At 45.7% G+C, this 23,588-nt stretch overlaps 1 protein-coding gene across 2 annotated transcripts in view; it reads left to right on the forward strand.

The window, feature by feature from the left end:
- LOC110487749 (ecto-NOX disulfide-thiol exchanger 2-like) overlaps positions 1-23,588 on the forward strand; it is a 354,612-nt gene that overhangs the window by 279,655 nt on the left and 51,369 nt on the right. For both annotated transcript variants that reach the window (XM_036943160.1, XM_036943159.1), the window contains one exon: positions 1,508-1,614. In XM_036943160.1, the coding sequence (XP_036799055.1) occupies positions 1,508-1,614 (107 nt within the window). The remainder of the gene's footprint in view (positions 1-1,507; positions 1,615-23,588) is intronic.

Raw genomic sequence — 23,588 nt, forward strand, 5'->3', positions numbered from 1 at the left:
AATACTGGCATGTGCACACACATAGCCCTAGCTGGATCCCTGCAAAAAACACAGAAGAACATGCACTTATCCATCAGCTATCTCTCTGACTCACACACATACATAAAAAGGCGAGGCCACACCCTTGGACACTTTACTCTCCCCTGCCTTCCCCATCTATCTCTCCAATCAAATTAGATGATTCTGAAAGCCACTATTGATCTAGACACACTCTTTCCTTCCTTCCTTGCTTCCTTCCCTCTCTCCCTCCTTCTCTACATCTCTGCCGAGGCCACAACTCTGGTGGCCTTATTCACTTCCCCAGGGGTTTCATTAAGACCCCTCTGACAAAAACAGAGTCCCTCAACATGGCCTGTCCACAAACACACCAAAGGAGCATTTTGCCTTAGTGATGTTTGCCATCTTCAGCTGCAGTGACACTGGGGAAGTTTTCATGCTTGATAAAGTTATCTATTGTGTGTTGTGAGTTATTGTACAGCCCTTGCTATTGATATGGGACCAAAATAAATTATTGCCTGGTACAATCTATGAATGTGTGGCTGTTCCATTGACATCAACAGGTGAGTGATAATTACACACACACAAACAAACGCTCAGATAATTAGTATAAAATTTTATTTCCTGTGTTTTATATATATTTCCACACCATTAGGTTGGAATAATACTGTGAAATCATACAAATTATAATATTTCCCTTTTAGTGTAAGAGCTGTTTGAAAAAAAGGCTGCGTGAAATTTCAGCCTGTTTTGGTGGGATGGAGTCTTAGCCTGCCTGGTGACATCACCAGATGGTAAATTAGTTAATAAACCAATAAGAAAGACAGTTCCAAACCTCTGACAATAACAGCTAGATTTCAGTTTTCCCTTCCCCACGCAGACCACTCCCATACAAGTCCTAGCAAAATTCCTGCTTGAGGAATTGCTCTTAGCTATTAAGCTAATTCTTGTTTATTTTTGAGCATTTTAATTGAAAACAATTATAGTAAGTAACTGTAAAAATGTCTTTATAGGACCTTTAAGACTAACCCTGGTAGTCTGTCAAAGGTGTGATGGAGTCATAAACAGACAAATGTCTCTCAGCAGCCCCTCTACTCCCTCCTCCTCCAGCCCTGAAATAAAGCAGTTTTTCTCTCTCTCTCGCTCGTTTCCCTCTTTCTCTTTCTCTCAATTCAATTCAATTCAATTTAATGGGCTATAAACATATGTTTACATTGCCACAGCAAGTGAAACAGATAGGAGCCTGCTGGTATTAGTCTGGTCCTCCTGTAGCTTTCAGCACCGTCTTGTGTTTTAGGACAGGCGCTCTGTGGTCACCTTGAGATATGGTGGGTTCCTTCTCCACCCCATCCCACCTCCCCCACTCTAGACACTGACCCAGAACAGACTGTACTATAGAGCCGAATAGAACATTGAAAACACATCAACATGAACATACCTGCCTTCCTACCTGATTCTACTTTCTCACTCCTCTGCTCCTTCCCCTCTCTTCCTGCATCCCCTGCCACAGTTGAGCAGATTGTGTCTGTATTCCACGCTGCTTCCAAACAAAAGGCATGGGACCATTTCTCCAAAGCTCAACGCAAGAACCTGGACATGTGGCGCAAGCAAGCAGAGGTTGGTCCTTTACTTTTTCTACAATTATTCACATCTTCTATTCATTTGGTGAAGTGCAGTCTAAATGTGATTTAGTTGTTTATGTGAGCATCCTTATCTCCATCCCTTTTTCTTCAACTACTTGTTTGTGGAGTTTATGGTGTTGTCTTTAGGATATTAAACACTAGCTTCACAATAAGGCTTAACACTAGCCTAAGTCTTAGCTTGTACAGGCCTAGGGAGTAAGGTAAACGCTAGAACTAGCCTACAAACACTATCCCAAGAGCTAGTCTAATCACCCTGTGTGCTTGGAAAGTGGATAAGTCACAAATGTCAAAATGTGAACATTAGTGGCATCACCACTTAAATCTACTAGTTTAAGCCAGCATACAGTGCATTCAGAAAGTATTCAGACCCCTTGAATTTTATTTGTAATACATTTGCAAACATTTCTCAACCTGCTTTTGCTTTGTCATTATGGGGTATTGTGTGTAGATTGATAAGGGGGAAAAAATATTTAAGCAATTTTAGAATAAAGCTGTAACGTAACAAAATGTGTAAAAACTCAAGGGGTCTGAATACTTTCCGAATGCACTGTACATTTGGTAGCAAAAAAAGGTATAGTAGCTAACTAGCTGTAAATAGTGAATTAATCAATCAAATGTATTTATGAAGTCCTTTTTACATTAGCCGATGTGACAAAGTGCTGTACAGAAACCCGGCCTAAAACCCCAAACAGCAAGCAATGCAGACGTAGAAGCATGGTGGCTAGGAAAATCTCCGTAGGAAGAAACCTAGAGGAACCAGGCTCTGAGGGATGGCCAGTCCTCTTCTGGCTGTGCCGGGTGTAGATAGAAGTTCAAACGTTCATAGATGTATTTTTATTTCACCTTTATTTCACCAGGTAGGCTAGTTGAGAACCAGTTCTCCTTTACAACTGCCACCTGGCCAAGATAAAGCAAAGCAGTTTGTCACATACATGGCATAAACAAACATACAGTCAATAACACAGCAGAAAAAATATAAATATACAGTGTTCAGATGAGGTAAGATAAGGGAGGTAAGTCAATAAAATAGGCCATAGTGGCGAGGTAATTACGATATAGCAATTAAACACTGGAGTGATAGATGTGCAGAAGATGAATGTGCAAGTAGAGATACTGAGGTGCATAGGAGCAAAATAAATAAATAAATACAGTATGGGTAGGATGGGCTATTTACAGATGAGCTATGTACAGGTGCAATGATCTGTGAGCTGTTCTGACAGCTGGTGCTTGAAGTTAGTGAGGGAGATAAGAGTCTCCTTCTTCAGTGATCCTTGCAGTTTGTTCCAGTCATTGGCAGCAGAGAACTGGAAGGAAAGGCGGCCAAAGCAGGAATTGGCTTTGAGGGTGACCAGTGAAATATATCTGCTGGAGCGAGTGCTGCGGGTGGGTGCTGCTATGGTGACCAGTGAACTGAGATAAGGCGTGGCTTTAGCTAGCAAAGACTTGTAGATGACCTGGAGCCAGTGGGTTTGGCTACGAGAATGAAGCGAGGGCCAGCCAACGAGAGCGTACAGGTCGCAGTGGTGGGTAGTATATGGGGCTTTGGTGACAAAACGGATGGCACTGTAATAGACTGCATCCAATTTTTTGAGTAGAGTGTTGGAGGTTAATTCGTAAATGACAACGCCGATGTTGAGGATCGGTAGAATAGTCCGTTTTATGAGGGTATGTTTGGCAGCATGAGTGAAGGATGCTTTGTTTGCGAAATAGGAAGCCGATTCGAGATTTAAATTTTGGATTGGAGATGCTTAATGTGGGTCTGGAAAGAGAGTTTACAGTCTAACCAGACACCTAGGTATTTGTAGTTGTCCACATATTCTAGATCAGAACCATCCAAAGTAGTGATAACCAGCAGGGTCAGATAATAATATTCCCAATGGTTGTGGAGGGTGCAACAGGTCAGCACCTCAGGAGTAAATGTCTGTTGGTTTTTCATAGCCGATCATTCAGAGTTAGATACAGCAGGTGCGGTAGAGAGAGAGTCCAAAACAGCAGGTCCGGGACGAGGTAACACGTCCAGTGAACAGGTCAGGGTTCCATAGCAGCAGGCAGAACAGTTGAAACTGGAGCAGCAGCATGACCAGGCGGACTGGGGACAGCAAGGAGTCATCAGGCCAGGTAGTCCTGAGGCATGATCCTAGGGCTCAGGTCCTCCGAGAGAAGAGAGAGAGAAAGAGAGCTAGAAGAAGAAAGAGAAAGAGAGAAATAGAAAGAGACTATTAGAGGGAGCATACTTAAATTCACATAGGACACCGGATAAAACTCCAGATATAAGACTTAGGCTGAGACAAGAGAGGTCAGGAGACACTGTGGCCCTGTCCAACGATACCCCCGGACAGGGCCAAACAGGCAGGATATAACCCCACCCACTTTGCCAAAGCACAGCCCCCGCACCACCAACCTACGACCCTGAGACAAGGCTGAAAATAGCCCACAAAGATCTCCCCCACGACACAGACCCAAGGGGGGTGCCAACCCGGACAGGAAGATCACGTCAGTGACTCAACCCACTCAAGTGACGCACCCCTCCTAGGGACGGCATGGAAGAGCACCAGGAATCGCACTCAGCCACCGTAATAGTGTTAGAGACAGAGAATCCCAGTGGAGAGTGGGGAACCGGCCAGGCAGAGACAGCAAGGGCGGTTTGTCGCCCCAGTGCCTTTCCGTTCACCTTCACACCCCTGGGCCAGACTACACTGAATCATAGGACCTACTGAAGAGATGAGTCTTAAATAAAGACTTAAAGGTTGAGACCCAGTCTGCGTCTCTCACATGGATAGGCTGACCATTCCATAAAAATTTAGCTCTATAGGAGAAAGTCCTGCCTCCAGCTGTTTGCTTAGAAATTCTAGGGACAGTAAGGAGGCCTGCATCTTGTGATCGTAGCGTACTTGTAGGTATGTACGGCAGGACCAAATCGGAAAGATAGGTAGGAGCAAGCTCATGTAATGCTTTGTAGGTTAGTCGTGCCGGTGTAGAGAAGCTAGCACTGGAGTAATATGATACATTTTCTTGGTTCTTGTCAAGATTCTAGCAGCCGTGTTAAGCACTAATTGAAGTTTATTTAGTGCTTTATCCATGTAGCCGGAAAGTAGAGCACTGCAGTAGTCTAATCTAGAAGTGACAAAAGCATGGATTAAAATAATCTTCGGGCTCGGTGTCCCTTCCTCGGGATGGTTGAGCTAACGTAGGTTATTGCGATTAGCATGAGGTTGTAACTATCAATAACATTTCCCAGGACATAGACATATCTGATATTGGCAGAAAGGTTAAAATCTTGTTAATATAACTGCACTGTGCAATTTACAGTAGCTATTACAGTGAAATAATACCATCATATTGTTTGAGGAGAGTGCACAATTTTGAACATGAAAAGTTATTAATAAACAAATTAGGCACATTTGGGCAGTCTTGATACAACATTTTGAACAGAAATGCAATGGTTTATTGGATCAGTCTAAAATGTTGCACATACACTGATGCCATCTAGTGGCCAAAATCTAAATTGCATCTGGGCTGGAATAATACATTATGGCCTTTCTCTTGTATTTCAAAGATGATGATACAAAAAAATACAAAAGAACGGTTGGTTTTTTCTTTGTATTATCTTTTACCAGATATATTGTGTTATATTCTCCTACATTTTTTTCACATTTACACAAGTGTCAAAGTGTTTCCTTTCAAATGGTACCAAGAAAATGCATTTCCTTGGTTCAGGGCCTGAGCTACAGGAAGGTTAGATTTTGGTATGTCATTTTAGGCAAAAATTGGAAAAAAGGGGCGGATCCTTAAGAGGTCAATTTTACTGCATCATTTTTGGACAGAAAGTTTCAGATTTTTGCAATTTTACGAAGAATTTAAGAATGCTGTCCTTGAAATATTCTTGATATGTTCATCAAAAGAGAAATCAGGGTCCAGAGTAACGCCGAGGTCCTTCACAGTTTTATTAGAGATGACAGTACAACCATCAAGATTAATTGTCAGATCCAACAGAAGATCTCTTTGTTTCTTGGGACCAAGAACTAGCATCTCTGTTAGCTAGCCAAAGTTACTTACATTTAGTTAGCAACTGCTCCTGTACACTCTTATTCTAGCTGAGGAGGTGTCTCCAGTTGTGTTAGCAAATGACACAATCCACTGTCAAGCATATTATTTTACTGTCAATGAAATAAACCCTGGCCTGAGTGCTAGGATCAATGCTAGGCTACACCTAGGCTCTCTACTTAGCTCAGTCCCAGAGTGGGTGCTCCGGTCAGGTTCAGGTCCCGGCCACTCACCCCTCTTTCCTCTGGTAGTCCAGCTCGGTGAGTGCTCAGTATCACTGCCAGAAACAGGTAACTGTCGACTCACCCTTTATCTCACTTAGAGTACTGTGGTCCAGTATCTAATGTATGTATACAACACACCAACACACTAAACTTTGTCAAATAGTGAGCAGATTACCAATATTCTGTTCAGTGCGAAATTGAGGTATTCTATCTTGAGATAGTCCCAGTTGGAATTTGTGGAAAAAGTACTCAATTTCAAATTCCTTTTCTTAAGCAAACCAGGCGGCACAATTTACTTGTTTTTTTTAATTGACGGGCACTCTCCACACTCAGACATAATTTACAAACAAGCATTTGTGTTTAGTGAGTCATTCAGATCAGAGGCAGTAGGGATGACCAGGGATGTTCTCTTGATAAGTGTGTGACTTGAGTTTTGTTATTTCTGTACAACAAAAAATTGACAATGAAGTTGGCTCTTTTACACTGGGGATTTTTGGGGGGTTTCCCCCAATTTGTGGGAGTGTGTCATATGTTTAGGTGATGCGGGTAAGACGGAGTCAGGCGCAGGACACAGAGATGAGTAATAACCGTTACTTTACTCAAAAACAATATTCCATAGAGGAGACAAAATAATCCAGGTCACAAAACGAGACAACTTGACATTAACAAACACGCACAAAACCAAGGGGGAAACCAGAGGGTTAAATAGGGAACAATGATATTGGAATGGAAACTAATTGTGTATAATGAAGACAAAACAAATCGAAAATGAAACAAGGATCGGTGGTGACTAGAAAAACGGTGACGTTGACCACCAAACGCCTCCCGAACAAGGAGAGGCACCAACTTCAGCGGAAGTCGTGACAGTACACCCCCCCCCCCTTGACACGTGGCTCCAGCAGCGCGCCGACACCGGCCTCGGGGACGACCCGGAGGACGAGGCGCAGGACGATCAGGGTGGAGACGGTGAAAGTCCCGCAGTAACGAAGGGTCCAGAATGTCCTCCACCGGCACCCAGCATCTCTCCTCCGGACCGTACCCCTCCCACTCCACGAGGTACTGAAGGCCCCTCGCCAGGTGCCCTGAGTCCATGATGGCTCGAACAGCATACGCCGGGGGCCCCTCGATGTCCAGAGGGGGCGGAGGAACCTCCCGCACCTCAAATTCCTGGAGCGGACCAGCCACCACCGGCCTGAGGAGAGACACATGGAATGAGGGGTTAATACGGTAATCAGCGGGAGCTGTAATCTATAACAAACCTCGTTCAGTATCCTCAGGACTTTAAATGGCCCCACAAACCGCAGACCAAGCTTCCGGCAGGGCAGGCGGAGGGGCAGGTTTAGGGTCGAGAGCCAGACCCGGTCCCCCGTTGCGAACACCGGGGCCTCACTGCGGTGGCAGTCGGCGCTCGCCTTCTGCCGCCTGATGGCCTGTTGCAGGTGCACATGGGCAGCTTTCCATGTCTCCTCCGAGCGCCGAAACCATTCATCCACCGCGGGTGCCTCGATCTGGCTCTGATGCCACGTTGCCAGAACTGGCTGATAACCTAGTACCTATTGGAAAGCAGATAGGTTAGTGGAGGTGTGGCGGAGTGAGTATTGGGCCATCTCTGCCCAGGGGATGAAAGCCGCCCACTCCCACGGCCGGTCCTGGCAATAGGACTTCAGAATCCTAACCACATGCTGGTTAACTCTCTCCACCTTCCGTTACTCCCGGGGTGAAAACCCGAGGTCAGGCTGACCGAGACCCCCAGACGTTCCTTGAAAGCCCTCCATACCCTGGACATGAACTGGGGACCCCGATCAGAAACCATATCCTCAGGCTCCCCGTAGTGCTGGAAGACGTGTGTGAACAGGGACTCCGCAGTCTGTAGGGCCATAGGGAGACCGAGCAAAGGAAGGAGACGGCAGGAGATGGCAGAAAACCGATCCACAATGACCAGGATCGTGGTGTTTCCTTGACGGAGGAAGATCCGTCAAGAAATCCACCGATAGGTGTGACCAGAGCCGTTGTGGAATGGGTAGGGGTTGTAATTTCCCTCGGGGCAGGTGTCTAGGTGCCTTGCACTGGGCGCACACTGAGCAGGAGAAAACAGAAACCCTCACATCCTTAGCCAGGGTAGACCACCAGTACTTCCCACTAAGACAGTGCACTGTCCGCCCGATGCCAGGATGACCAGAGGAGGGTGACGTGTGAGCCCAACAGATCAAACGGCCGCAGAGAGCAGACGGAACGTACAGACGTGCAACTGGACACTGGGGGGGAGTGCTGGCCCGCTCGATTTCCGCATCCACCTCCCACACCACTGGTGCCACCAGGCAAGATGCCGGAAGTATGGGATTGGGATCCGTAGACCGCTCCTCTGTATCATACATTCGGGAAAGTGCGTCTGCCTTAGCGTTCTGGGAACCTGGTCTGTATGATAGGGTGAAAACAAAACGGGTGAAAAACACGGCCCACCTGGCCTGGCGAGGGTTCATTCTCCTCGCCGCCCGGATGTACTCCAGATTGGGGTGGTCAGTCCAAATGAGAAAAGGGTGTTTAGCCCCCTCAAGCCAATGCCTCCACGCCTTCAGAGCCTTGACGACAGCCAACAGCTCCCGGTCCTCCACATCATAGTTACGCTCCACCAAGCTGAGCTTCTTCGAAAAGAAAGCACAGGGGCAGAGTTTTGGTGGCGTACCCGAGCGCTGAGACAGCACAGCTCCTATGCCAGCCTCGGACGCATCCACCTCCACTATAAATTCCAAGGAGGGATCAGGATGAGCCAGCACAGGAGCTGAGGTAAATAGAGCCTTCAGGTGACCAAAAGCCCTGTCTGCCCCAGCTGACCACTGCAGTCTCACCGGTCCCCCCTTCAGCAATGAGGTAATGGGAGCGGCTACTTGACCAAAGCCCCGGATAAACCTCCGGTAGTAGTTGGCAAACCCTAAGAACCGCTGCACCTCCTTTACTGTGGTTGGAGTCGGCCAATTACGCACGGCTGAAATGCAGTCACTTTCCATCTCCACCCCTGACTCGGAAAGGCAGTACCCTAGGAAAGAGATGGACTGTTGAAAGAACAGACATTTCTCAGCCTTGACGTACAGGTCATGCTCCAACAGTCGACCAAGCACCCTGCGCACCAGGGACACATGCTCGGCGCATGTAGAGGAGTATATCAAAATGTCATCAATATACACCACTACACCCTGCCCATGCAGGTCCCTGAAAATATTGTCTACAAAGGATTGGAAGACTGCTGGAGCACTCATCAACCCGTACGGCAAGGCGAGGTACTCATAGTGCCCAGAGGAGCCCACTCCCCCCCCCCCCCCAGTGTCCAGTTGTCTTCTACTGATCTTCCTCCCGGATACGCACCAGATTGTAAGTGCTCCTGAGACCCAATTTTGTGAAGAAGCGTGCCCCGTGCATTAACTCAATCACACTGGCTATGAGAGGTTGCGGGTAACTGTACCTCACAGTGATCTGATTGATACCTCGATAGTCAATACACGGGCATAAACCTTCATCCTTCTTCTTCACAATAAAGAAACTCGAGGAGGCAGGTGAAGTGGAAGGCTGAATGTATCCCTGTCCCAGAGATTCAGAGACATATGTTTCCATAGCCGCCGTCTGCTCCTGTGACAGAGGACACACGTGACTGCGTCTACCAGGGGATTTATCGCACAATCCCCCCGTCGATGGGGTGGTAATTGAGTCGCCTTCTTTTTACAGAAGGCGAGAGCCAAATCAGCATATTCAGAGGGGATGTGCTCGGTGGAGACCTGGTTTTTACTTTCCACCGTAGTTGCACCTATGGAAACACCTACACACCTTCACCGAGCACTTACGTGACCATCCCTTGAGAGCCCTCTGTTGCTACAAAATAGTGGAGTCATGATAGGCCAACCAGGGCAGGCCCAGCACCACGGGCAACGCAGGAGAATCAATAAGAGTTTAATTCTCTCTTCATGACCCTCCTGCGTTATCATGCATAGGGGAGCGGTGGCCCTGACCCTAATTGTCATGTACTGTCATGTTGTGTCTTGTCTCTGTCCTTTCCCTTCACCCTGTCTCCCTCTGCTGGTCGTTGTTAGGTTACCTTTTCTCCCCCGCTTTCCCCCAGCTGTTCCTTGTCTCCTCTGACTGCCCATTCACCCCGTTTCCCACCTGTTCCCTTTTTCCCTCTGATTAGGTCCCTATATCTCTCTCTGTTTCTGTTCCTGTCCTTGTCGGATTCTTGTTTGTTGTGTTTCATGCCTGAGCCAGACTATCGTCATGTTTGCTGTAACCTTGTCCTGTCCTGTCGGAATCTGCCGGTCTATCTGAGCCTACCTATGTTTGGTTATTAAAGAAGCTCTGTTTAAGTTAGTTCGCTTTTGGGTCCTCATTCACTCACCATAACAGAAGAATCCGACCAAGAATGGACCCAGCGACTTCGGATCCTCTCCACTCAGCCGTCGGGATCCAGGGAGCGATGCTAGGCAGACACGAGCAGGAAGTGTCTGCTGCTCGACATGCCGTTGAGACCCTGGCCACCCAAGTCTCCAACCTCACAGAACAGGTTCACCATCTCCGCCTCGTTCCACCGGCCACTTCCAGGGCTTTCGAATCTCCGGAGCCCAGAATCAATAACCCGCCGTGTTACTCTGGGGAGCCCACTGAATGCCGCTCGTTCCTCACCCAGTGTGATATTGTGTTTTCTCTCCAGCCCAACACTTACTCCAGGAGCACTGCTCGTGTCGCCTACGTCATATCTCTCCTTATTGGACGGGCTCGTGAGTGGGGCACGGCAATCTGGGAGGCAAGGGCTGAGTGTACTAACCAGTATCAGGACTTTAAGGAGGAGATGATACGGGTTTTTGATCGATCTGTTTTTGGGGAGGAGGCTTCCAGGGCCCTGTCTTCCCTATGTCAAGGCAATCGATCCATAACAGACTACTCTATTGAGTTTCGCACTCTTGCTGTCTCCAGTGGCTGGAACGAGCCGGCCTTGCTCGCTCGTCTTCTGGAGGGTTTCCGCGCAGAGGTAAAGGATGAGATTCTCTCCCGGGAGGTTCCTTCCAGCGTGGATTCCTTGATTGAACTCGCTATTCGCATTGAGCGACGGGTTGATCTTCGTCACCGAGCTCGTGGAAAGGAGCTCGCGCTCTCCGTCGCCTCCCTCTCCGCATCACTACCATCTTCCTCTGCCGGCTCGGGTGCTGAGCCCATGCAGCTGGGAGGTATCCGCATCTCGACTAAGGAGAGGGAACGGAGAATCACCAACCGCCTCTGTCTCTATTGCGGTTCTGCTGGCCATTTTGTCACTTCATGTCCAGTAAAAGCCAGAGCTCATCAGTAAGCGGAGGGCTACTGGTGAGCGCTACTACTCCTGTCTCTCCTTCAAGATCCTGCACTACCTTGTCGGTCCATCTACGCTGGACCGGTTCGTCAGCTTCCTGCAGTGCCTTAATAGACTCTGGGGCCGAGGGCTGTTTTATGGACGAGACCTGGGCTCGGGAACATGACATTCCTCTCAGACAGTTAAGGGAGTCCACGGCCTTGTTCGCCCTGGATGGTAGTCCTCTCCCCAGGATTCAGCGTGAGACGCTACCTTTAACCCTCACTGTTTCTGGTAATCATAGCGAAACCATTTCTTTTTTGATTTTTCGTTCACCTTTTACACCTGTTGTTTTGGGCCATCCCTGGCTAGTTTGTCATAATCCTTCCATTAATTGGTCTAGTAATTCTATCCTCTCCTGGAACGTCTCTTGTCATGTGAAATGTTTAATGTCTGCTATCCCTCCTGTTTCCTCTGTCTCTTCTTCACAGGAGGAGCCTGGTGATTTGACCGGGGTGCCGGAGGAATATCACGATCTGCGCACGGTGTTCAGTCGGTCCAGGGCCACCTCTCTTCCTCCACACCGGTCGTATGATTGTAGTATTGATCTCCTTCCGGGAACCACTCCCCCCCGGGGTAGACTATACTCTCTGTCGGCTCCCGAACGTAAGGCTCTCGAGGATTATTTGTCTGTAGCTCTTGACGCCGGTACCATAGTCCCCTCCTCCTCTCCCGCCGGAGCGGGGTTTTTTTTTGTCAAGAAGAAGGACGGGTCTCTGCGCCCCTGCATAGATTATCGAGGGCTGAATGACATAACAGTTAAGAATCGTTATCCGCTTCCTCTTATGTCCTCAGCCTTCGAGATCCTGCAGGGAGCCAGGTTTTTCACTAAGTTGGACCTTCGTAACGCTTACCATCTCGTGCGCATCAGGGAGGGGGACGAGTGGAAGACGGCGTTTAACACTCCGTTAGGGCACTTTGAATACCGGGTTCTTCCTTTCGGCCTCGCTAACGCTCCAGCTGTCTTTCAGGCATTAGTCAATGATGTCCTGAGAGACATGCTGAACATCTTTGTTTTCGTTTACCTTGACGATATCCTGATTTTTTCACCGTCACTCCAGATTCATGTTCAGCACGTTCGACGTGTCCTCCAGCGCCTTTTAGAGAATTGTCTTTTTGTGAAGGCTGAGAAGTGCACTTTTCATGCCTCCTCCGTCACATTTCTCGGTTCTGTTATTTCCGCTGAAGGCATTAAGATGGATCCCGCTAAGGTCCAAGCTGTCATTGATTGGCCCGTCCCTAAGTCACGCGTCGAGCTGCAGCGCTTTCTCGGCTTCGCGAACTTCTATCGTCGTTTCATCCGTAATTTCGGTCAGGTGGCAGCTCCTCTCACAGCCCTTACTTCTGTCAAGACGTGCTTTAAGTGGTCCGTTTCCGCCCAGGGAGCTTTTGATCTCCTCAAGAATCGTTTTACATCCGCTCCTATCCTTGTTACACCTGACGTCTCTAGACAGTTCGTTGTCGAGGTTGACGCGTCAGAGGTGGGCGTGGGAGCCATCCTTTCTCAGCGCTCCCTCTCTGACGACAAGGTCCACCCATGCGCGTATTTTTCTCATCGCCTGTCGCCGTCGGAACGTAACTATGATGTGGGTAACCGCGAACTGCTCGCCATCCGGTTAGCCCTAGGCGAATGGCGACAGTGGTTGGAGGGGGCGACCGTTCCTTTTGTCGTTTGGACTGACCATAGGAACCTTGAGTACATCCGTTCTGCCAAACGACTTAATGCGCGTCAGGCGCGTTGGGCGCTGTTTTTCGCTCGTTTCGAGTTCGTGATTTCTTATCGTCCGGGCTCTAAGAACACCAAGCCTGATGCTTTGTCTCGTCTCTTCAGTTCTTCAGTAGCCTCCACTGACCCCGAGGGGATTCTCCCTGAGGGGCGTGTTGTCGGGTTGACTGTCTGGGGAATTGAGAGGCAGGTAAAACAAGCGCTCACTCACACTCCGTCGCCGCGCGCTTGTCCTAGGAACCTTCTTTTCGTTCCCGTTCCTACTCGTCTGGCCGTTCTTCAGTGGGCTCACTCTGCCAAGTTAGCCGGCCACCCTGGCGTTCGGGGTACGCTTGCTTCCATTCGCCAGCGTTTTTGGTGGCCCACCCGGGAGCATGACACGCGTCGTTTCGTGGCTGCTTGTTCGGTCTGCGCGCAGACTAAGTCCGGTAACTCTCCTCCTGCCGGCCGTCTCAGGCCGCTTCCTATTCCCTCTCGACCGTGGTCTCACATCGCCTTAGATTTTGTCACCGGACTGCCTTCGTCAGCGGGGAAGACTGTTATTCTTACGGTTGTCGATAGGTTCTCTAAGGCGGCTCATTTCATTCCCCTTGCTAAGCTTCCTTCTGCTAAAGAGACGGCACAAATCATCATCGAGAATGTTTTCAGAATTCATGGCCTTCCGTCAGACGTCGTTTCGGACAGAGGTCCGCAATTCACGTCTCAATTTTGGAGGGAGTTTTGCCGTTTGATTGGGGCTTCCGTCAGTCTCTCTTCCGGCTTTCACCCCCAGTCTAACGGTCAAGCAGAACGGGCCAATCAGACTATTGGTCGCATCTTACGCAGTCTTTCTTTTCGTAACCCTGCGTCTTGGTCAGAACAGCTCCCCTGGGCAGAATACGCCCACAACTCGCTTCCTTCGTCTGCGACCGGGCTATCTCCTTTTCAGAGTAGCCTCGGGTACCAGCCTCCGCTGTTCTCATCTCAGTTCGCCGAGTCCAGCGTCCCCTCCGCTCAGGCTTTTGTCCAACGTTGCGAGCGCACCTGGAAGAGGGTCAGGTCTGCACTTTGCCGTTATAGGACGCAGACTGTGAGGGCTGCTAATAAGCGTAGAACTAAGAGTCCTAGATATTGTCGCGGTCAGAGAGTTTGGCTCTCCACTCAGAACCTTCCCCTTAAGACGGCTTCTCGCAAGTTGACCCCGCGGTTCATTGGTCCGTTCCGTATTTCTCGGGTCATTAATCCTGTCGCAGTTCGACTTCTTCTTCCGCGATACCTTCGTCGCGTCCACCCGGTCTTCCATGTCTCCTGCATCAAGCCCGTCCTTCGCGCCCCCGCTCGTCTTCCCCCCCCCCCCCCATCCTTGTCGAGGGCGCACCCATCTACAGGGTCCGTAGATTTTTGGACATGCGTCCTCGGGGCCGTGGTCACCAGTACCTCGTAGATTGGGAGGGGTACGGTCCTGAGGAGAGGAGTTGGGTTCCCTCTCGGGACGTGCTGGACCGTGCGCTGATCGAGGATTTCCTCCGTTGCCGCCAGGTTTCCTCCTCGAGTGCGCCAGGAGGCGCTCGGTGAGTGGGGGGGTACTGTCATGTACTGTCATGTTGTGTCTTGTCTCTGTCCTTTCCCTTCACCCTGTCTCCCTCTGCTGGTCGTTGTTAGGTTACCTTTTCTCCCCCGCTTTCCCCCAGCTGTTCCTTGTCTCCTCTGACTGCCCATTCACCCCGTTTCCCACCTGTTCCCTTTTTCCCTCTGATTAGGTCCCTATATCTCTCTCTGTTTCTGTTCCTGTCCTTGTCGGATTCTTGTTTGTTGTGTTTCATGCCTGAGCCAGACTATCGTCATGTTTGCTGTAACCTTGTCCTGTCCTGTCGGAATCTGCCGGTCTATCTGAGCCTACCTATGTTTGGTTATTAAAGAAGCTCTGTTTAAGTTAGTTCGCTTTTGGGTCCTCATTCACTCACCATAACACTAATGGTCGACTATCTAAGGCGTGCACAGGGAAGGGCAAAACAACAGGAACAATAGGGAACCCTAAACTATGTGCAAACGAACGATCATTAAAGTTCCCAGCTGCACCTGAATCTACTAGCGCCTTATGCTGGGAATGCGGGGAAAACTCTATGGAAATTCTATGAACACAAACATGTGAGCAACAGTTAGCTCTGGGTGAGTCGGGTGCAAGCGAGATGAAGATGAAACAAGCGTTCTCCTGCCTGCTCTCCCTTCAGGTGGATGATCGAAAACCACCCGGCGCGGGATGGAATGAGCGGGCCCTGATCGACCACTACAGGTGTAGTCTACACGAGGACGTTCGTCAGCAGCTAGCCTGCAGGGACACCTGCAGGGACACCTGAAATCCTCATAGTTATCCAACGTCGCTCCTTCCCTTCCCTAGACGGCGTTGGCCCATTCAAGTGCTTTCCCAGATAGACAGGAGATGAGGGCGTTTACACTCTCGCGTCCCGAAGGAGCCGGGTGAACGGTCGCCAGGTAGAGATCCAGCTGGAGTAGGAACCCCTGGCACCCAGCTGCCGTCCCATCATATTCTGTCGGGAGCGTGAGCCAAATCCCACTGGGTCCAGGTGAAGGAAGGGTGGACATCGGTGTGGGTTGTTGTGGGAGCTGGGGTGATGATGATGGTGTTGCTGGAAAACCGCATCTCTCCCATCACTCCATGGTTTGCAACATGCGATCCATGGCTGTGCCGAGACTTTGCAACATATTTGCATGCTGCTGGACGCGCTCCTCCACAGGTAGTGGAGGGCTGTGTGCACCTGCTGACTCCATTGGTTCGGGTGCGTGTTTCTGTCATATGTCTAGGTGATGCGGGTAAGGCGGAGTCAGTTCAGGACACAGAGATGAGTAATAACCGTTACTTTACTCAAAAACAATAAACCAGGTGTGTATAATGAAGACAAAACAAATCGAAAATGAAACAAGGATCGGTGGTGAATAGAAAACTGCCGAACTTCGGCGGAAGTTGTGACAGTGTGGTCAAGGGGAATTCCTTATTATTACGTGAATATCGACTCAGATTATACAAGGGTATTAATTACTTAAATTAAAGGCTATTAACTAATGAAACCTGGCAAGATTTGTTCTCTGTATTTTGTTCATTACTTCCTATCCAACAACCGCTGCATTAATTACCTCAAACATGTTTTCCTCTTTAATGGAGGGTGCTCAAGTGTGGCGCTGCTGTCATTTTAGGGCCAAACGGGTACATTTGATCTGGGTACAAATCTCTGAGGGTGTTAGTGTGTAAAAAAGCAGATTTGGTATGTAATTAACTGCCTAATCTCTGTCTCATAGCAACACTGAAACAGTCACCATGGATCACAGGCTGGAGATGGTTGATCTTCCTTTGCAGATCCTAGTGCAGGAGATAGATTACAAACTAGTGGAACACATTCATTATAAACTCTTCATGCAGTTTGCCTGTGAAAGTGTGTACAGAGCCTTCAGAAAGTATTAATACCCCTTGACTTATTCCACATGTTGTTGTGTTACAGCCTGAATTCAAAGTGGATTGAATATGTTTTTTCTCTCACCCATCTACACACAATACCCCATAATGGAAAAGTGAAAACATGTTTTTAGACATTTTTGCAAATGTATTAAAAATTAAATACAGATATCGAATTTACTTAAGTATTCACACCCCTGTGTCAATACATGTTAGAATCACCTTTGGCAGCGATGACAGATGTTAGTCTTTCTGGGTAAGTTTCTAAGAGCTTTGCACAGCTGGATTGTACAATATTTGCACATTATTATTTGATAAATTCTTCAAGCTCTGTCAAGTTGGTTGTTGATCATTGCTAGACAGCAATTTTCAAGTCTTGTCATATATTTTCAAGCTGATTTCAGTTCCAACTGTAGACAATTACAGGAACATTCAATGTCATCTTGGTAAGCAACTCCAGTGTATATTTGGCCTTGTGTTTTAGGTTATTGTCCTGCTGAAAAGTGAATTTCTCTCCCAATGTCTGTTGGAAAGCAGACAGCACCAGGTTTTCCTCTAGGATTTGGCCTGTACTTAGCTCTATTCCGTTGCTTTTTTTAAAAACTCCATAGACCTTGACAAGCATACAAATAACCTGATGCAGCCACCACCATACTTGAAAATATGGAGAGTGGCGCTCAGTGATATGTTGGATTTGCCCCACACATAACGCTTTGCATTGGAAAAAATATGTTTTAAATTCACTGCTTGGCTGTGGGACATTACAGATAATTGTATGTGTGGGGTACAGAGATGAGGTAGTCATTCAAAAATCATGCTTAACACTTATACAACTTATTATGTTACTTGTTAAGCACATTTTTACTCCTGAACTTATTTAGGCTGGCCAAAAATACTTAAATGAAACAAGACATTTCCTCTTTTCATTTTTTTAATTCATTTATTAAAAATGTCTACAAAAATAATTCCACTTTTGACTTTATAAGGTATTGTGTAGGCCAGTGACACAAAATCTCAATATGATTCATTTTTAATTCAGGCTGTAAATGTGGAAAAAGTCAAGGGGTGTTAATACTTTCTGAAGGCACTTTATGTGTTCTGTGAGGAAAATGTTAATATATTTCCTGGTCAGGTCATGTGTTACAGTAGGTCATGTGGTCATGTGTTACATGTATACTGTGTGTGTGTGTGTGTGTGTGTGTGTGTGTGTGTGTGTGTGTGTGTGTGTTTTACGGTGGATTGACTCAGAGGTGACTCAGAAGTGTGTAAGGTGTTTGTTTGACAGCAGATCATCTCTCTAAAGATTCTTCTGCTGTAAAGATAGGTGCGAGGTAAAAATATATATATACAGTGCCTTGCGAAAGTATTCGGCCCCCTTGAACTTTGCGACCTTTTGCCACATTTCAGGCTTCAAACATAAAGATATAAAACTGTATTTTTTGTGAAGAATCAACAACAAGTGGGACACAATCATGAAGTGGAACGACATTTATTGGATATTTCAAACTTTTTTAACAAATCAAAAACTGAAAAATTGGGCGTGCAAAATTATTCAGCCCCCTTAAGTTAATACTTTGTAGCGCCACCTTTTGCTGCGATTACAGTGGTAAGTCGCTTGGGGTATGTCTCTATCAGTTTTGCACATCGAGAGACTGACATTTTTTCCCATTCCTCCTTGCAAAACAGCTCGAGCTCAGTGAGGTTGGATGGAGAGCATTTGTGAACAGCAGTTTTCAGTTCTTTCCACAGATTCTCGATTGGATTCAGGTCTGGACTTTGACTTGGCCATTCTAACACCTGGATATGTTTATTTTTGAACCATTCCATTGTAGATTTTGCTTTATGTTTTGGATCATTGTCTTGTTGGAAGACAAATCTCCGTCCCAGTCTCAGGTCTTTTGCAGACTCCATCAGGTTTTCTTCCAGAATGGTCCTGTATTTGGCTCCATCCATCTTCCCATCAATTTTAACCATCTTCCCTGTCCCTGCTGAAGAAAAGCAGGCCCAAACCATGATGCTGCCACCACCATGTTTGACAGTGGGGATGGTGTGTTCAGGGTGATGAGCTGTGTTGCTTTTACGCCAAACATAACGTTTTGCATTGTTGCCAAAAAGTTCAATTTTGGTTTCATCTGACCAGAGCACCTTCTTCCACATGTTTGGTGTGTCTCCCAGGTGGCTTGTGGCAAACTTTAAACGACACTTTTTATGGATATCTTTAAGAAATGGCTTTCTTCTTGCCACTCTTCCATAAAGGCCAGATTTGTGCAATATACGACTGATTGTTGTCCTATGGACAGAGTCTCCCACCTCAGCTGTAGATCTCTGCAGTTCATCCAGAGTGATCATGGGCCTCTTGGCTGCATCTCTGATCAGTCTTCTCCTTGTATGAGCTGAAAGTTTAGAGGGAGGCCAGGTCTTGGTAGATTTGCAGTGGTCTGATACTCCTTCCATTTCAATATTATCGCTTGCACACTGCTCCTTGGGATGTTTAAAGCTTGGGAAATCTTTTTGTATCCAAATCCGGCTTTAAACTTCTTCACAACAGTATCTCGGACCTGCCTGGTGTGTTCCTTGTTCTTCATGATGCTCTCTGCGCTTTTGACGGACTATCACAGTGCAGGTGCATTTATACGGAGACTTGATTACACACAGGTGGATTGTATTTATCATCATTAGTCATTTAGGTCAACATTGGATCATTCAGAGATCCTCACTGAACTTCTGGAGAGAGTTTGCTGCCCTGAAAGTAAAGGGGCTGAATAATTTTGCACGCCCAATTTTTCAGTTTTTGATTTGTTAAAAAAGTTTTAAATATCCAATAAATGTTGTTCCACTTCATGATTGTGTCCCACTTGTTGTTGATTCTTCACAAAAAAATACAGTTTTATATCTTTATGTTTGAAGCCTGAAATGTGGCAAAAGGTCGCAAAGTTCAAGGGGGCTGAATACTTTCGCAAGGCACTGTATATGTAAAATAGCTGTTTTCACATGTTGAATTTACATTGCAAGATCACATGTGAAAAACAAACACATGTAAAAATCCACATGTGAAAATCAAATATGCAGTTTCACATGTAAGAACATTCCACATTTACTCCAATGTTTGTGAACTAAGTAATTGTAAACAAACACTGTATAGCCTAAAACCATAATTAAAACTATCATTTTGATGTCATAGATGGTCAGTCCTTGCATCCATAGTGTAGTCTATGGATTTGAGAGTGGTTACATATCTCTCCAGCACCATACCTCAACTTTTTACCGAAAAGGGCGCGGGAGGACACTTAATATTTCAATTAAGGATTGCTGCTTTAACCATCTTTAACAGTGTAATAGTTAGGGCTGTGGTGGTCACGAAATTTAATCAGCTGGTGATTGTCAAGCAAATTACTGTCAGTCTCACAATAATTTACCGTCAATTAACATAAAGACTTTTAGCATCTCCTGGCTTCCACAAGCCACTGATACAGACCTTTGGAACATCTACATTTTAAAAACTCTAATAAATCCATGTAATATAGCCTACACCATCAAAATAAATCCATTATTTATTTTAGACAGGTCTAAAGAAGTAGTCTATTTCAGAAGAACAGATTAGCATACTCTGAGTTGTCGCTATGTTAGATCCTGATCTGCCTATGTCAAATGGCTGTTGATTAACTACACGAGTTCATTTTGCAGACAAAATTTGCTGGCATTATTTTATAGTATGAAGAATACAATTGAACAAAGCTGAATAAAATCTAAATATTTTCTCAATGATTTGAGGGAGTGAGTGCACATGCAGCTATTCTGTGTTGAGCGGTTAACAAAGAAATAGGTACTCCTATAGGCTTAATTTAGAGTTCTTAATGTAAATGTAGACGTTATACAAACGTTGGGCTATATGTTTGGATTTTTTTTACATTGTCAGGCTGCGTGATGTGTGATGCTTGCGTGATGCTTGAAAGGCATTTGCTTTGTTTTTTTGTGCAGGCTCTCATTCACAATTTGACAAGCACTTGATAATGCCTCGAATATCACGGCGGCATCCCCTTTGTGGCCATAATGCACCCTAAAAGAATCCATGCCTTTTGTGGTCTTTGTGGCCTTCTCCCATCACGTGATCGCATCTTTCTCACAGGCTACAGGTGAAGACAGACACATCGGGGACGCAGCTCCGCACATCCTTATCCAATTCCGAGGTGCATATTGAAGATATTGGAAGAACTGTCCACATTTACTTTTGTCAGCCAACAAGATGAGTAGGCGTAATGAACAGCAAAAGCACTAGACTATGTCAATCAACTATCCCCCATAGTACAAAAGTCTACCTATTCTATTCTGTGCGAGAAATAAATATTCCAAACATATTCTGGGACAGTTGTGGGATGCAATAGATCCCAAATTAATACAACCACTAGCATCAAAAATACTTTTTTACGCAATGTGGCTGACGCAACAGATCAGAACATTTAGCTTAAAATGTTGATAAACTATTAGGCTATTTCTTAACATTATAAGTGCAGAAATCCAAAAACAAAAACGCAGCAATCCATGCAGCAATCCAAAAACACCATTATAAAAGTGACTACAAATGTGATTGTGCATGTAATTATTTTATTTCAAAGGGGAATTTTTATGGTGAAAATTATCTTTTCCAAACTTGAAACTCACTCGCCACTTATGAATTCCAGTTAGGCTCTAAATCCCTTGTAAAGCGGATTAATGTGCTTAATTTTAAGGAGTTATTTGGCCACTTTAGTTGTGATACAAACCTTATCAAAGCATATAAGCCTATGGGCTAGTCTATATGAGGTGTGCGACTATGATTAGAAAAAGATAGCAGTTTCTTATGCTGGGCATCATTCACATCATGATAATATATAATTCACAAGTGATAGGCTAATATTGTCACCCATCAGAATATTCTTGATTTAATCTTGTCTTTAGATATACTAAATAATATATTTGTGAAATTTGTTTTGATTTAGAATGGACCGGTACCATGCACCTGTCTCGAAACAGGGGCAGCGGGGAAAATACATGTCATCTATGCACTTAAATAGCGAATGGTGGACCCTTTCCCATTGTTGATGTGCTTAATATTAGGAAAGTTGAGAAATAAATATTAGGCCTTGCCTATTGAAACCTGATGGGATCCTCCTCTTTTTAGTAGAGGCCATCACTCTGTTTTCTTGCGCAATTTCATATCCTATAGAAATTATGCGCAACATAAGCTAACGGGCTCTAATGAAGTGTTTGATTAGATTTTTGAACACATTTGCATTGATTTCAGTTCCAACTGCAAAGTGATTAAAGGGACAATAGAGTGCTGAGTACTAGGCAGTTAGCGAGTCTAGTAGGCAATAACCATCAGCAGCATCAAAGCTTGGAGTAGCCTAATTACCATGACTAAACGGTCACGTGGAATCTGACTGGTGACCACCGGTGTGGCAATAATACGGTCACCGCAACAGCCCTAGTAATAGTGTTATTATATGGTGCAAACCTCTAGTGAGTAGGTTACTTTTATGCCATTAATATCAAGCAAAACTTCTGAAGTCGAGAAGAACATTCTTAGAATTGCAAACAAAAATTATGATATTGAAAGCAAAACACAAACCCCAAAGTATTGATCGCAAAACAAAACATTGCATGGAAATAATGTTTACATTTGAAAGCAAATGAATTGCTTTCAGTGAAAAAAAATGTAATTAAATATGCAATTGAATAAAACACCTCCCTCCTTACTGCAATTTCTCCTATTGGTTATGTTACCCTGGCCTTTGCATCCTCTTGCTTTTTTCCAGTCGGCACATTCATTCCAGCCAGCATATTAATTCCAGCAATGTAGCACTCTGCATTCAATTGCTGGTTTCCCTTTGAAGCTAAGCAGGGTTGGTCTTGGTCAGTCCCTGGTTGGGAGACCAGATATTGCTGGAAGGGGTCAAAAATAAATGTGTGAAAAGAATGTCAAATTTGGGGGGAAATATACATTTATTTCTTGGTCGTTTTTTTTGTAAGGGAGTGTATGTGTTATAGACCTCTGATATCACTCTTTACCAAAACAGACTGACAGGTCAGATTCAATTTAAATACGCTAAGTGTTCTCTGTGGTAAAATGTCATGGACAGGTGGTTAGCAGTTATGAATAGCAACGGAGTCACAACACAACTGCCAATGGAAGAGAGTTGTAATGAATGTAAACAAGTTTTGAGTACTGTAACGAACTGAACAGCACATATTGTTCTTGACGGTGACTTTAAATTCACAGTTAGGATAATGTACACGCACACACACACACAAACATGTCATGGTCTTTTATTTTTCAGCGCATGAAGTTGAAACGTGAAACTATGAACCGTTTGAATATTCAGAACAGTACAGTACAATCTCCTGCAGATATATTAACATGCTAATGACACCAGGAATATACCTCTGAAGAATTAACAACTCATACTGAACTGGAAGTACCTCTGAGTGTGTTGATGCATATTAACAATACTGTGAATATTCAGTTATTGTGATCCAGCAACACTTTTCCCTACAGAATAATCCACATGCTAATGATGATACCTGGAACTGAGCTCTTAACACAAATGCATCACCTTGTGTTGTAAAATGGGTTCATGACACAGGTTAACCATATCATATCCTTTTGTCAATGGACATCATCTCTGTTGTCACCAGGGCCAATCTTCTAATGTTCTACTGGATTTAATCTCTGTTGTCACCAGGGCCAATATTCTATTGTTCTACTGGACATCAACTCTGTGGTGACCAGGAAAAATCTTCTAATGTTCTACTGGACATAATCTCTGTTGTCACCAGGGCCAATCTTCTATTGTTCTACTGGACATAATCTCTGTTGTCACCAGGGCCAATCTTCTAATGTTCTACTGGATTTAATCTCTGTTGTCACCAGGGCCAATATTATATTGTTCTACTGGACATCAACTCTGTGGTGACCAGGAAAAATCTTCTAATGTTCTACTGGACATAATCTCTGTTGTCACCAGGGCCAATCTTCTATTGTTCTACTGGACATAATCTCTGTTGTGACCAGGACCAATCTTCTATTGTTCTACTGGACATTATCTCTGTGGTCACCAGGACCAATCTGTGACTCTCAGACCTTAATATAGAGGAATATTAC

The sequence above is a fragment of the Oncorhynchus mykiss genome, chromosome 14, assembly GCF_013265735.2.
Source record: "Oncorhynchus mykiss isolate Arlee chromosome 14, USDA_OmykA_1.1, whole genome shotgun sequence".
NCBI lineage: Eukaryota > Metazoa > Chordata > Actinopteri > Salmoniformes > Salmonidae > Oncorhynchus > Oncorhynchus mykiss.